This window comes from Chlamydotis macqueenii, chromosome Z (genome assembly GCF_036417535.1).
Source record: "Chlamydotis macqueenii isolate bChlMac1 chromosome Z, bChlMac1.mat, whole genome shotgun sequence".
Taxonomy (NCBI): domain Eukaryota; kingdom Metazoa; phylum Chordata; class Aves; order Otidiformes; family Otididae; genus Chlamydotis; species Chlamydotis macqueenii.
This window is the reverse complement of record NC_141593.1, coordinates 8176283-8192074: the sequence shown is the minus strand read 5'-3', so window position 1 is coordinate 8192074 and position 15792 is coordinate 8176283. Positions and strand designations below refer to the sequence as shown.

Below are 15792 nucleotides of genomic sequence, written 5' to 3'. Positions count from 1 at the left end.
GATGCAGTACTCCGGTGGGGTCTCATGAGGGCGAAGTAGAGGAGGAGAATCCCCTTCATCGACCTGCTGGCCACACTTCTTTTGATGCAGCCCAGGATGCTGTTGGCTTTCTGGGCTGCAAGTGCACGTGGCCTGCTCATGTCCAGCTTTTCATCCACCAGTACCCCCAAGTCCTTCTCAGCAGGGCTGTTGTCAATCCCTTTATGCTCCAGCCTGCACTGAAACCAGGGGTTGCCCTGACCCATGTACAGGACTTTGGACTTGGCCTTGTTGAACCTCATGATGTCCACATGGGCCCACTTCTCAAGCTTGTCCTGGTCTCTCTGGATGGCATCCCGTGCCTCAGGCATGTCAGCTGTGCTTGGTGTTGCTCAGCTTGGTGCCATCTGCAAACTTGCCAACGGTGTACTCTATCCCACTGTTTGTGTCATTGAAGAAGGTATTGAATGTCTCCAGTACGTACCCTTGAGGGACACCTCTTGTCACTGATCTCCATCTGGACATTGAGCCGTTGGCCACTACTCTCTGATTGTGACCATCCAACTAATTCCTCATCCATCGAACAGTGCATCCATCAAACCCATATCTCTAATATTTAGAGAGAAGGATGTTGTTGGGGTCCAGGTCAGAGGCCTGTACAGAAGTCCAAATAGACTATGTCTGTAGCTCTTCCCTTGCCTACTGTCCTGGTTTCAGCAGGAATGGGGTTGATTTTCTTCTCAGTAGCCAGTGTGTTTTGGATTTTGTGTGTGAAGAATGTTGATAAACACTGAGTTGTTGTTAACGAGACCAAGGGCACTGTCCGGCTTTCCCAGTCTCACTAATGTGCGGGTGCAGGAAGCTGGGAGAAAGACAGACAGAATAATTGACCCAAACTGGCCAAAGAGAGTATTCCATGCCATAAACATCATGCTCAGTATATAAGTGGGGGTTGGCCAGGGTGGGTATCTGCCTTTCTGGCATCCATCCCTCTCTCGTTTGCTGGCATCGTTCCCTCTACCTTGCCAGCTCCCTTTTTGCTCCCTTGCTTGGTTTTGTTTCCGTGATCGCTGCTCGGGATGGGCTGTATTGGTCATTGGGACATTGGGTGGTGAGAAATTGTGCATCGTTCCTTTTGTATATTTTAATATCCTTATATTCTGTTGTTGTTGTAGCTTTCCTTTGCTGTTTTAGTAAACTGTCTTCATCTCAACCCACAAATTTTCCTTTCTTCCCAATTCTGTCCCCGATCCTGAGGGGGAGGGTGAGCAAGAAACTGTGTGGTAACTCAGGCTAAACCATCACACTACTGAAGGAGTCACTCCGTCACAGAAGGCCACTAGGTTGGTCTGGCAGGTCTTGCCCTTGGTGAAGCCATGGTGGCTATCTCGAATCAGCTTCATGTCCTCCACGTGGCTTAGCATGGTTTCTAGGAGGATCTGTTCCGTGATCTTCCCAGGCAGAGAGGTGAAGCATTTTTAAAAATGCGTGCAATGTTTCCCTTTTTCTGGACACCTGGAACTTCAGCTGCCTGCCACGACTTCTCAAATATAATGAGTGTGACTTGGCAAACTTCATCAGGCAGTTCACTCAGAACTCTGGGATCCATCTTGTCAGGTCCTGTAGACTTCTGTATGTTCAGGTTGTTCCTAAGGTGATCACAAACCCGATCTTTCCTTAATGATTCTTTACGCTTTTCTTCAATTTTATATAAGCTTATCTGGCTTGGAAAGAAATGGTGGAGGAGAGTGACAGCCTCCTAACAGAGACAGAAGGTGTGGCAGTCAAGTAACATTTCAATCAGTCTGGACTTGTAGAACATGGTAAAGATGGGGGCTTGGAACAGTGTCTGTGGGTCTTAGAAGCCTATGGGTGATTCACCCCCCCATTTATGCTGGACGGAAAATAAATATTGAATTAAATGCAGTAAAACTTTGGGGAATTTGACATCATATATGAATAGCTGTCTCTGGTATCTTCTTTAAAAAGGTTAAGAAACTTAACTAAGAAGTGGGAGATTAAATTAATTTTGCTTTTTAAATATTAAACACATGAGAACAGTCTGGATTACTTTATTCCTGCTTTTAGATTTCATTTCTGTGTGGAGGGCTCTTTATTTACTTGCTCCTTTCTAGCATGTTACGTGTTTGAAGTTGTAAAGTTTGTTAATAGTTCATCTCTTTGGATAGTTTGGTATCATTTTGGTGTAGATCAGATAGACCTAACCTCACATAAACTTCTAGAATGACAGAACAAGAGTGAGTGAATTTACATGTGACACCAACTTAAGAAGTTGTGATCATGAGGAAAATGGTACTCAAAATCAAGTGGGAAGGCTTGGGGTAAAACCAAGTTTTCTGACACAAGCAGGTCAAGATGAGGATTAGCATCAAAGGAATCTAATAAAACCCACTTTGAAGCTAGACAAAATGCTGACAATGGTTGTGACTGTAGAAGGAGTAATTCAGAGGTGTCAGAGGGGTAAAAATGATCTCTTATGGCTTTCAGTTCTTGATGCTGTTTCTGTGGCTGCTTGTCTCTGAGCACCTGACAATAAGTTTGATAAAGGACTCAGCTTCTCATAATGTTTCATTTTGGAAAGCTAAACTGACCCAAATAGGTGTGAGTTTTCATCAAAATTTTATGCACAGTAAAAGCATAAGATTGTGAAGGAAGGAAACCTTTAATACTGCCTTACAAACTATTGCTTCTTTTCCTCCTTCTGTAACTTTAATATTCAGTCATCTATGTCATGGTGAAAAAAAATTGAGGTGTTTTTTTTTTTTTTTTGGTGAATTCTCCTCCAGATTTTCTAAGATAAATCTTGAGAAATAGCATAATCTGGGGGAAAATTATAGAAAGATGTTCTAGAGTATTTAACTTTATTTAAAAGAGGTTTTTTTTCAGCAAGACTCCTGTTTTTTTATGTTTTTCTGAATATCTAAGCATATCACAAGCAGTGGTCTCTACTGGTTGTCTTCCCTCAGTTTCTAGTTCAAGGAGCAGGGCTCTGTACAGATGCAGGAATGATACCCAAGCTCTTTGGTGTTGCTTCCAAAACTCTGAAGGTAAAATAAAAAATCTGATATAATGAGGTTTTCTGGACATTTTTTAGATATAGCTTTACTGATTACTTAGTGCATTTGCTTTTATATCACTTGTGGCTTGTAATTTAACTGTTACTTTTTGTTGTGAGTGTTGTAATGTAATCTGATGAGTGTCGCAAGTCTGAATTAATCCTCCCCTGGGAAACTTTTTTAATGGTTGTCAGTTCTAGTGTGAATTAATGAGGTGCCCTCTTTTTTTTGATGCAATTGAGTGTATTTCCGCCAGTGTGAGAACGTCACGAATGTGTCGGCTCTGGCTCGACTATTTTTAGTCCAATTGCTTGTATCTGTTTCTATTCAAAGAATTCCTTTGGAAGCCATTCCAGGAGACCTCATTTGATCGACGTGGGAGGGAGCCAGAGGGGGCAGGGAGAGCACGAGCCCTGAGTGTGTTCATGGTCTGGTAGGGAGATGTCCGATGTCTAGTGCGGCTTCACATCTGCCACCTTGTTTACAAGAACTCTGCTCGAAGTGAATTCCTACGTCTTGGCTGTGTGGCTCCCAGCTTGTGTTAGCTATTTCTTTCTGTCATTTGGAGTACCTGGGTTTCAACTTGAATCTTCTTCTCTGTAAACAGCAATTAATTTTAGGGGCTGTTTAGATATGGGGTGTAAGAGCGAACAGCTGAAATATGCATTTCTGCAGTTTAATAGCCGAAGCTGACAGTTCCCCGTACTTTTTTTTTTTTCCCCTGCTCTTGCTACAGTTCAGCATCTTTTTTTTGTTTTGGTACCAGTTTAATCTGGATTAGCTTTCCTAATAAGTTTTTTTTTTAAAGTTTTTTTTTTGTTATGTAACAGCTTTATTTTTTTTTTCTTGGGCAGGGTGTTACGTGAATTACTCATCTTGTAGGTACAGTAGCTGTTGATTGTAATGGTAAGATTCTTAGGGGGTTGATCCACTGTTTTTTTTAACTGTTGTGTCTTATGGTTGTGACTTGTATGTACAGACATGGCCCAAACTTAAATTGTTTTGAAAGTATCCTGCTGATACTGTCACTAGAGGTGTGAGGAATAGTGATTTTGATCGCAAGTTGATCACAGTTAATACAGGAAGGTCGTAAGTCCTGTGCAGCTTTAGTGGTGTACTTCAGTCTTACCTGAGATGCTTTTTTTTTATTTTTTTCTTCCCTCCCTCCTTGTAATATTGGTAGCTTAAGCAGAATGTGACCTGAGATCATATGTCCTTCCATGTATTCTTTGAAGAGAACATCTATAACTTGTTCAGTTCGTAGTCTGCAGCTATTTCCTCACCTACGTATTTGTGTGTGTGTTTGCATGCCCTGAGCTCACCCAGGCTTCTAGATGACCTTCAAGTTCATAGAGGGATAGACTGGAAAGCTACGCAAATCATTGCAGTCTGCAAAGGCTTTGCCTTGTGATTTTTCTGGTGGAGGGAGCCATCTGAAGAACTTCTAAGCCTGTCCTGTCCTGTCTTCCTGGATGAGTCTGCCTGTATTTCCTCCTTTTTCTCTCAGAGGAACTGCAGTGAGTTTTAATGAGCTGGCAGAGAGAGCAAGCCTTCTCAAGATGGGGCTTCTCATAGGGAAAAGGTGGATGTTTAAGTGTATTTTTCCTTTGAAAGTGAAATTCAAAGATGACCAGCAAAAACATTGAATATTTAGTTGTGTATCCAAAATTGTTAAAGATTGCTTTTGCTGGCTAAATTGCTTTAGGGTAATTTGAGTCTCTAATGCCTGAAACTGAATGTAGACAGATACTTCTGTGGCTGGAGAGGAGGACTGTATTGTCCATCATAAGCAGTGTTAGTCAGGCTATCCAAATGTTGGTTGATTATAGCCTTGTCTTGTTTGGATAGAAGCACCTCCGAATTTTTATAAGTGTATTCTTCACTGCAAGTTACTGAATGCTAACAGGTATCGAAGAGCCTGGTCATTAAGGAGTGTTCCTCAGAAAAGGTGATACAAGTTTCTATTTTCCCACTTGTGATCAAAAGATTATGTATGCTGCCATACATTGATATACATTCAAGGTCACTCTGCTGGCAGAGACTGTTCCTGGGAGTGTTTTACTTTTAAAATGCTTACATAGCTCTTTATATTTTTTTTTGTTTGTTTTTGTTGTGTGCAGAGGACCAAATCTTGCTATACTGGATCCCAGGAAGACAAAACGTGAAACCTCACATTTTACCTATGTTATAATGATGCATGGCTGCTGAAATGCAAGTTCCCCCTTTCCTCATGAACTTGATCCCTATCCCTCGTGTCAGATTCAGCAGTTGTATAGCCACATAGTTTTCCACTCGATAAGCTTATTCAACTGGCTCATTGTTTTGTTTTAGAGGGTTTAATTTACTCTTGGGTCAGCTCACTGAACTGACTCCCTCTGCAGCTGCAGGATTGTTAGTCTGATTGAAGGGAAGTAGCAGTGTTATGTGGTTAAGGAGCAGGGGAGCAGGAATATTATTTCTGGTGACGGTTCATGGTTGTGTGGTATTAGATGTGAGCTCAAACTTGATTTTAATGGAATCAACTGTTTGAATTCTACCTGCACTATGGATTGAACTTTAAATGACTATGCAACCAGGTCCCAAATGGGAACTAAAACTCCAGTAAGAAGTTTTTGTCCCGAACTCTGTTCAGCTATCCTCAACTTGTGTGTGACTTCAGCAAAGGCTTTGTTAGTTCTGGCTGCAGAGGGTAATGATTTTCCCTGAAAAACCTGCTAGTTCAGTGGTTCTTTCGGTGTTTTTTTTTTTTTTTTTGTCAGCCACAATAAACCTTTACTTTTGTGAAGTACTAGTTAATGTTTTTTACAAGCCTCCTAGTTAGTGCAGTGTATAATTCCATCTAAGTATTTATTGCAGAGGGTGACTAGGCTGTAGTTCTGCTAGCTGCTGCTTTGTTGGAAGTTGCAGACACTGTAGTACCCTTTCACTGGATGCTACTCAGGAAACCTGAGGAGGGAAAACACTGAGAGTGTTACCTTTTCTGTTTTTCTTTGTTGATTGCTGCATTTTTTTGAGGGGGACAAACCCAGGGAAACACCTATGAAGAGAAGATTTGTAATAGTGATGGTTCTTCACCACTGAATATAGCAGTGATGGAGTAAGCAGCGAGTATACTCTTTATTGACTTAGCTAGTATTTTATCTCCTTCGGCTAGAAAATAAGAGAGTAGAGCACTTGAAAATGGAGGTGTTCCTTTCCTCATGTAGCAAGAGGAAACAGTGTGTGCGTGGCTGTGCAAGTACCAGGAACCACCTCTGAGCTACTGTGGTCTCTATATGCTTCCTAACCTGATATTGACAGTTCAGGACAGCATAGGATGTGGTCAGGGATGGGAATACATTCTCTCTTTTTCTTTGGTGGCTTTTAGAGAGAGCTCGCCTAAGAAAAGCCTTTTCTGTGACAAAGGGCAAGAAATGGAAGTCCTTCCGTCAAAGCATGTATTTAATTTTTCCTTCAGGTCTTAAACTATCAGGACAGGACAGAGCTTTCCTTAAAATATTCCTCAGCAGAAGGAACTTCAAAATGTTGCTTGCTTCAAAATGCTGTTGCCTCTTCCTCACAGGATCCCCATGATCACTGCTTCTCAAAGAAAGTGCCTGTGTTCTGTGTATTATATTTCTATGTGGACCACTGAAGTGTGGTGGGGTTTTTTTGTTTGGTTTTTTTTGTGTGTTTTGTAATTTTTTTTTTTGTTTGTTTGTTTAGTTCATGGCAACAACTGTGGTCTGGTCTGCATTATGGTCTAGTAAGATAATTTAATTCTGATAGCCATGAGCAGCACTTAGATAATAACATGCAGTTAGTCTGAGTCTCTGTTACTTAAAGTTTCATTACAATCAATGATAATTGCTTGTAACTAGTACGTTTTGCAAGTCCTTGCAAATGTGGGGCTTATAATCAGTTAGGACAGGGAGCAAGACTTTATTCTTTTCATATGTTGAAGTCCAGCTGGTTGCTATCTAAAATGGTGGTGTTACTGCAGAAAGTCAGCAAAAGATGTGAATAGTGACTTTGTAGGTATTGATGTCTGAAACATCAGGTCCAGTCCTCTGAATCTTCTAGGACATTCACTGCCTTTTGATTGTCCAGAGTCACTCGGGAATGTTGTCTTGTGACAGCAGCAGAGCTGGGTGGATCTTACTAGCCTGGTTTTTAGCAGTCTGAAGGTTGCCTTAGTTGTGTGAAAGATCAAGCCCAAGATGGAAGTTGGTTAGGCTTCTCTAATTTTAGTGCCATTGTTTTACCTTTTTTTTTAATACCAGTGAAAGTTGAATTGGGGGAAATGTAGATTCCTCCTTCAGAAATTTCTGTATGAATAAGGGCACTTGCTGCCTCTGGAGTTTGAATATTTATAAAGAAGTGCTTGCTTATTTGGTGTTATTGGCAGATTTTGATTAAAGCTAGGATAATCACCAGTATATGCTGAAATGTACAACTGACATTGGGATAATAGCAAAGATAGTGTAAGATTACAATATTTTTTTTAATGATAATGTTAATGATATTATTTAACTTTCATAGTTGAAACCTGTTCTTCTAGTGGAAAGCATGCACTGTTCAGTCTCCCTTTATTGTGATTTAATCCCTGTTGGCAACTAAGTACCACACAACCATTTGCTTACCCTCCCCCTCCCTGGCAGGAATGGAAGAGAGAATTAGAAAGAAAGGAAATCTCATGGGTTGAGATAAAAACAGTTTACTAAGACAGCAAAGGAAGAGGTAATACTACTGATAGTATATATATTAAAAATTATAATGATATTAATATCAGTAATCATGGGATACACAAAACAAACAATACACAATTTTTCATCACTTAATGACCTGATGACCAACATGATCCATCCTGAGCGGCTATCGTGGAATGGAACAGAGAGTGATCTCGGAACGATCCCAAGAGTGGGGTGGGGGGTGGGAAAGAGAGATCTGCCCACCAGCCAGTCACCACTTAAACACTGAGCATACCATCTTTGGTATGGAATACTTTCTTTGGCCAGTTTGGGTCAACTGTACGGGCTATACCTCTCCCAGCTTCCTGCACCTGCATGTTAACAAAACCTAGGAAGCTGAAAAAAAGTCTTGGTCTCTTAGCAACAACTCATAACATCAGTGTATTATCAACAGTCTTCATATACCAAATCCCATACTAAATCCAAATCACAGCAGCGACTGGGAAGAAAATTAGCTCCAACCCAGCCGAAACCAGAACACCCTTCCACATCATGCTTTTGAAGGGGACTCTGGATATTTGTTCAGCTTTTGCCTAATTCCAGTCTTTTGAAGATGAGCTCTTCTTTCCCTTCCAAAATGATACTGTCTTTTCTTTTGTTTGTAAGACATATTTGTATATTTCTTTGTCTTCCTTTTGTGTAACGTTTGCTTAGGAGTACCAGTCCCTTGAAATTAACTTTTTTTTTTTTTTTTGTTATAATGAGAAGTTATTGATTTCAGTAGATTGGGATGTGTTCTTAGCTAATTATAGATTGACTTGGCAGAATAATAATTTCAACTACCAGCTCAGTGGGTGGAGTATTGAAAGGTGGGTAAGAGTATTCACTTGTTTATTCAGTATGCTTTACTAACACGACTGGAAGCATATGTGTTAGTCGATGCGTTTGTGCTGGTACTCTTGCCACTCCCAGGAGTCCTTGTTTCTTGGTAGCACATGAGAGCAAACAAACAGTACAATTTCTCTATTCTGTGTTGGCCTGTGAGTGATGCAGGTCTAGTTCTGGCCATCAGTATTCTTCCTATTTACTGTAGAAGATGGTAAGATGAGATATGAATCCTCCCAGGGTCCATAAGCTCAGGTTCAGTGTTGTTGATTTGGGGCAGTACAGACACCGAGTAATCAGTGCTGCTCCTGAGGAACTTCTGACTCTTGCAAACTCTTTTCTGCTTTCAAGCAGTGATAAAGGTGGTGAGATTCTTCACACAACAGCACTTGAGGGAAATGCATTGCATTGGTGCTTTGCAGACGTAATTTTGTCCTTGTGTTCATGTTATACCACTGCCATAGCAGTAAAATCTAGACTCAGTGTACACATACAGTGGTCATGCCATCATGAAGCTATGTCCTGCAGCCTTTTCCCATCCCTGTCATTGTGAGAAATCTTTGACTGAGTAGCTTTGAGATTAGAGTATAAAAAAGCAATCACACTTTCAAGGTGTTCAGAGATTTCTGTGCAGTGTTCTTGATCACAGCGTCTTGTCCAGAGAGTCAAGAAAATAACTTTTTTGAGACTGCTTCAGGAAAAGAATTGAAACTGTGAATGCTTTGTTCAGCTGATGGAAGTGAATATTTAATTTCAGAAGGATTCTTGAAAGTCAGATGATATTGCACTGCATGGTCTGTCCCTGGAAGTTCAGCAACAGATTTACTGTGTCTTGTAGGGCTTGCCACCCTGTCAAGTCAATTTGTATTCTGTGTATCTCTAGCTTTTCTGACATCTTGAGTCTAAAAGGACTAGATTTCTTGCCAAAGGAAAGTTGAACAGGAGATCAAAGGAAGCATTATAATAACTTTAAAAACCTACTTTTTGTGTTAATACACAAAAAGTAGGTTTTTAAAGGTGTTGAGACTCTTTGCCTTTTTCTCTCCCTTCTAAAATTCAGAGCAAAAACCCAACTAAATGTGTTGAACAAGACTTATGGTGTGGAGACTTTGGGAGGGAGTGGGATTTGGTCTCTTTGGGAAAGCTGGGCAGTGAGAGACCATACTTAGGTACCACTTTTGGAAACTAGAATGATTGTTGCTATTTGATCACCAGTCTCGTGATGGTTTATTATGGAATACTGTATGTGCTGATGTAGTGTAGGTCCTTGGGCTAAACTTGCTGTACAGACAGAAACACTAAAACAAGCAAAACATTGAGATATGGGATGATTTTCCTCCTAAATGCGTCTGTTGCTTTCCATTTTTAAGTCTAGTTATTTACTTTATGAGGAAGTGCTGAAATTTGAATTCCTTAGTGCTTGAGAAGCTGAACATACTTGAAGTGAACAATTTTCTTAGCTACTGAACAAGGGTTTTTTTTGTTTCGCTCGGAGTTTTTGTTGTGTTTTTTTAAAGCAGAAGTAAAGACAACCTTCCTCTGGAGGTACTTGATTATATCAGTAAATAAAAGGTTTACAGCAATCTTGTACTTTTGTCTTTTATTGTCATGAAAGAAAGTGTGACCACCCTTACACACAATTTTGGGAACTTCATTTTTTTTCTTCAGTGCTCTGTCCTCCTTCTTTGCTAGTGCTCCAGGATTCTGTTTCATTTAGTGCATATCTATATCTTCAAAATACAGATGTTTTGGCTACTTACTAGAGTTCTAGTGTGTCTACAAGGTGAATTATTAACTGCTGATGAGGGACTTTTGCACTGAGGGAGACCCTGACATGGAAACTGAAACATCTGCTTGTCTGAATTTTTTTTTTTAATCTTTATTAAACAGATTTTAATTAAGAGTTGTCTTCCAGTCTCAAATCTTCTTTCCTCATTTGATCTGCAGTTAAAATTAAGTTCATCAGTTTGTGATATCCTACTTATTGCTATGACAACAGCCTACCAAACAGACTTTAATATGAGGAATTGGAGAGAATAAGAAGCTGCCTTGCAAGCAAGGAAATGTTCTTGTTCAGCCCAATCTTATTAATTAGTAATATCCCACTTAACATTCAAAATTGTAGTCACTATGGTAATTTGAAGGCAGTGGCTATCTACTTCCCTTCTGCCTGCTGCTTTTGTACTCTGAAGAGTAGGTGTGGTAGGGTGTGAAGCCTCAGCCCAGCATGGTGAAGGCATCCCTGTGCCAGGGAGGTGCAATGTTTCTGTGGTCAGAGCACCATCAGTGATGAGCTGAGCCCTTCAGCTGCTGCTTGTGCGTGCTGAGGCTGGGCTGGTTGCTCTGTCTGGATGCTGCCTCTGGATAGTGGGAGACAACTAAAAGGACAACTAAAGGAATATTCTTTTTGTATCAAGCTGCCAGTTCTTTTAAGAAGACTGGATTGTGTCTGAAATTGTAACATGCCCATGCTGTCTTGATGGGGAATGTCAAGCTGAGGGTGTGTTTCCACACCTGTCTGAAGCAAGTGCCAAATCTGTACCACTGCCAGAAAGAGGCTTTTGCCTTCACTCGTTTTGTTCTTTGGACCTGTTGCCAAATTGTGCTGCTCTTGGGCTGCGTGGTCAGCAAGATGAGGATCTTCTTTAAAGATCCCGTTATACTGTTGAGGTTGTTTGGGCTCTGTTCCCACCAGCAGACTGATCTTGTTGTGCCACTTTGTTCCTCAGGAGTGTTTCAAGCATTTGTGTGCCTGCATTTTTCCTTGAAGTATCCTTTCATCCTGAAAAACAAATATGGCTTAAAGAACTGTAGCACAGAGACAATATAAAATATGTCTTAGGAGAGGAAGAAAAGACACAATCCTCTTCAGGTACCATAGATTGCCTGGCTATAAGAAGGGTAGGCTCTAGTTCAGTGTGTATTTTACTAACAAATGGAAACCTCTTTGTTTTAAAGTATGTGCACTGCTGTGGTGTTTGAAACATGGATTGCAATATTTTGAGTAGATTTGGTGAAATTGGAGAAATTAGCAGTCAAATGTATGTCAGAATTTCTAGGTACTGGAATCTGTGTAAACATGATGTTAATTCAGAAATTATGAACAGATTGCGACCCAATGGAGTTGTAATTTCTCAGCATATCTTAAATCACAATGGGTTAATGCCAGACAATCACATTTGAAACTCTTTTTTAGAGAAGTTAGTGCTATCTGTCATATTCTGTGTTTAGGGCTTTTTTCCATTAATTATTGTGCTAGGTTCAAATCATGATGAGCTGACTGATACTAGAAAAAACAAACAAACAAAAAAAGCCAAAAAAAAAAAACCCCAAACAACTCAAAGGCTAACATCAGTGTATATAAATTTTAAGTTAATTTTCAAACATTGGCAGTCAAGACAGCAAGGCTTATAAAGCACATTTTAAGACAAAAAGCAAAAGTAATTTCTACTGCAAACTGAACTGAAGACTGTCCATAATGAATTAAAAATATAAGTGGACAGCCGTAACCGGATGGTCAGCGATAGGTGTTGAACTTGCTGTTCAGAGTGTCTCCACTTAATGTTTTGTTTTCCATAGAACACATTATCAGGAGCCACGTTGTCACGAGCTTGGGTAACTTCTGTTATGACTGTATTGGAGTCATGGGTATCAAGTGCAGTGCCCTGAAGGTCTGTGTGTTCTGGGGCTTGGAAGACAACGAAGTTAGACTGTCTTAAGAGACTGGGAGACAGATTGGCTTTGGTAAATACATTAATGAAGCTGGAGAAACACATTGTTCCAGTTCAGCTCATGCTACAGTCAGTTCCTGGGAAAGGCAGGCCTTTTCTTGTTAAATATGTAAGAGTTCATGGAAATATACTTTCTCTTCAGACTTTATCGAATGCTCTAACACATAAAGAAATTCAATGTCAGGGTTTAGTTTTGGCCAACAAAAATGTATTTCTAAAGTGAAGAAGATATTTAAATGATAATGGGGTTAATTATCTTTCTGTTTATAGATGAGGCTCCTGAGCATCATGAATCAATGTTTAAACTGAAGCATTTCATTACAACTTTAATTGTTGAGTACCCGTTACTTGTCAATGCTAGTGACCAGTTGGATATTGAACACCTCCTCCTCCGTGCAGTCACAGCAGTTTACTCAGTTTTCATCTGAGCGTTATTGCGCATTGAACACCATGATAGACAGCTTGCACCAAAGCTTCTGCTCTGACAAGTTGTGTGCTGCGGCACATTCATGCATTGGGGCTGCAGTGAAAGTGCTTTGCTGCTTGTTTGCACATCTTCTGCCGAGGTGCACTGTTTACAGGTTGTCCTTAGTTCCCTGAATTTGCAGTTTTACTTCCTAGTGTCATGGGGACAGAAACCAGGCAGTTGACCATGACTGTGCTGAGCAGTTGAGAGATCTGTTTCCAGGTATCGTAGCTACTATAAACCATACTCATCAGTTAACCTTGTGTTAGATGCTGTAGAAATACAATGGGAATAATACATTTCTTGTTTCAAAGTAATTCTAATACTAGAGGATGAAAGAGAATGAAAGCTGACTGCCATAAATGGGATAGCACTGATGAGTGTGTCAGACTTGGGTTTTCTTTTCAGTTTCTTTGTTGTCGTACAACAAATGTATGTTTAAAGCAGGGTAATAGGTAGTTTTGTAAATAATTTCTGTAATTATTAGAGAGAACAAAACAAGAATACTGGCTACAGAGGCTGGCTTTAAAGGCAAGGATCATAATTTCTCTTATATATGAGAGGTGAGAAGTAGTGGGCGTTGGCCACGACCTTCGTATATGTGTAGGAATACAGTTTGATAATAGGGAAGAGAGGAACTGCCTAGTTTCTGAATATGATTTTTGTGTTAGCGTATGAGAGTGGTTAAATTTCAGGCATCAAAACAAGACAGTAGGTACTACAGAAATTTGAGTGATATGACTGGAGCTGAAATGTCATCAAAATAGCAGGTAGAAAACTCTATATGTTAAATAACTGGAAAAAGCTGTGAGATTAGATGTCATCTGGAAATATAGATCTAGACAGATCACAGTCAGCTGACAAAAATGCTTTTTTTCCTCTGCATTTCCCCCTTTACTGTAAAGACTGCGATAAATCCAATAATAGTATATTAAAGCTGCTTTCTCAGGGGTCTCCATGTAGAGTTTGTGGTAAAGACAGGAAGAGCTCAAGCTGTTGCATTTGTGTATTATCTGGGTATTGAATCAGTACTGGCCTTAACTCGTGCTCTTTTTTTTTTTTTTCTTTCTCCCCTTTCAGATTTTCTATTTTGTACATACATTGTTTTGTATATACTGTATATGATGACTTCGGTGGGCAGTGAACGTACCCGGGGCACTCGGGACAAAACGCAAATTTCAACCACACAGCCAACACAGCCACAGAAACAAGTAGTACAGGTATGTGATACTATATAATCTTCTTTGAGTTGAAAGTGAGCATGTAATGATACTAATTTATTCTCTAAGTCAGTAAAAACTGAGAAAAGTTGAGAGGAAAAATCATGGTTTATTTTGGAAGAGTATATTTGATATCTTGCTTTAATTGCTCAGTAATCCAGCCCAGCATTAAGTTGTTCCTGTACTCTTGTCTCTAAAGGAGCTTCGTGTTCTTCAGCAACATTTCCCGTCAGTGAGGAGTTCTCTATGCCTGTGTCAGGATTTCTGTCCGGTGACCTCAGTATCCTCAGATCTCAGCTCTTCCAAATGCCAGCCTCCTGCCACTAGAAAATTTCTCATCAATAGAGGAATTTGGGTGGGTGGGAAAAGCTTCGTTAGGTGTGTGCTGTGTTCTACAGCATGATTAGTCATATCTGCAAGTCACAAAATCCAAAACTTCTGGTGCAGTGTCCTCACAAAGTGAAATGAACGTGGTTGTCCACTAGTGGACTGAAATTATTTTGAGTATCTGTAAGATTGAAATTAAGCTCTGACACCATTGTCTTGATTCTCATTAGCAGAGTAGTTAGATTGTGTGCTTGTCTGGGTTACAGAGAGTGCAAAATATCTCTGCTCCTAGCAACTCACTATTGTCTTGTCAGATACTTCTCAAAATTGGACTCACTTCAGGAATTGCCTCAGTTCAGAGTACATCAATCTAGAGATGCTCCCCTGGGAAATTGTCTTTTATTGTTTTCTAGACTGATCTTTAACATGGAGAGGCTCTTGTTCTGTTTTGTACAGTATTAATTATGTGAGCTCGAGCCCTTATCATCTCCTTGTGTTGCAGCATTTTGGGTAGTTGTGATTCATACTTATGTGTTGATTTAGAAAGTGACTTTCAACTGATGAGGTTGAATTTGTTTTTATTTTATAACAAGTAAGGCTGCAGAAGTATAGTGAGCAGGTTGACAGAAATGGTGATTTCCCCTTTTTGACATTTGCAAGACAGCAGTGAAGTACTCTGCCCAGTTTTGGGTTCCCTGGCACAAGACAGATGTTGGCGGATGGGAGCAAGTCCAGCGAAGAGCTGTGAAGATGGTTCAGAGGCTGGAGTGTAGGATAAATGGGTGATGGCTGAGGGAAATTAATTTGTTCAGCCCTAAGAAGGCAAGGCAGAGTCGTCTCTTCTATTCAGATGTCTCATGAAAGGGTATAGAAAAGGTGAAATCAGACCCTTCTCAGAGAGACAATGGCACAAGTTGGAACACTGGAAATTCCAGCTGTTAAAAGGAAAAAAATTATCATCAACATGGTCATGGATTAGAGAGGAGATGCGATCTTTGTCTGGCCCCAGGCAGCTCCTCTGATGGAACGTGCTCTCGGTGGGAGTTTACATTAGCACTGGAGGACCTTTCCAGCTGATGTGATTCATTGATTTTAAGCATTAAGTCTTACAGACCTTTTTCTGCATTTTTGTCCACTTATTCTACTTCTTGCATAATAGATACTAGTTTGGTCAATTCAGTGGAAAAGATGGTTATTTAATACATAGCAATTATATTTTAGTGCACCATATTTTTTATTGTTTAGATATCAGATGGACCTTACTGATTATTCAGGTTTTACGGATCAGCAGAAACGTGGGATTTTACTGTTTAATCACCACTGATTCATTTTTCTGAATGTAGGATAATGTTGCTTCCCCAAATTGAGATTTCATTGTCATAATATCACATCGGTCTTCATTTAAGTTATTTAAGAATTTACATTGCAGTTCTTTTG

At 40.0% G+C, this 15792-nt stretch overlaps 1 protein-coding gene across 5 annotated transcripts in view; it reads left to right on the top strand.

Moving 5' to 3' along the window:
• Nucleotides 1–15792, top strand: part of UBAP2 (ubiquitin associated protein 2) — a 139985-nt gene that overhangs the window by 11749 nt on the left and 112444 nt on the right. For all 5 annotated transcript variants that reach the window (XM_086769832.1, XM_086769830.1, XM_086769829.1 and 2 more), the window contains exon 2: nt 13889–14028. In XM_086769832.1, coding sequence (XP_086625958.1) covers nt 13930–14028 — 99 coding nt within the window. In that variant the 5' untranslated portion in view covers nt 13889–13929. The remainder of the gene's footprint in view (nt 1–13888; nt 14029–15792) is intronic.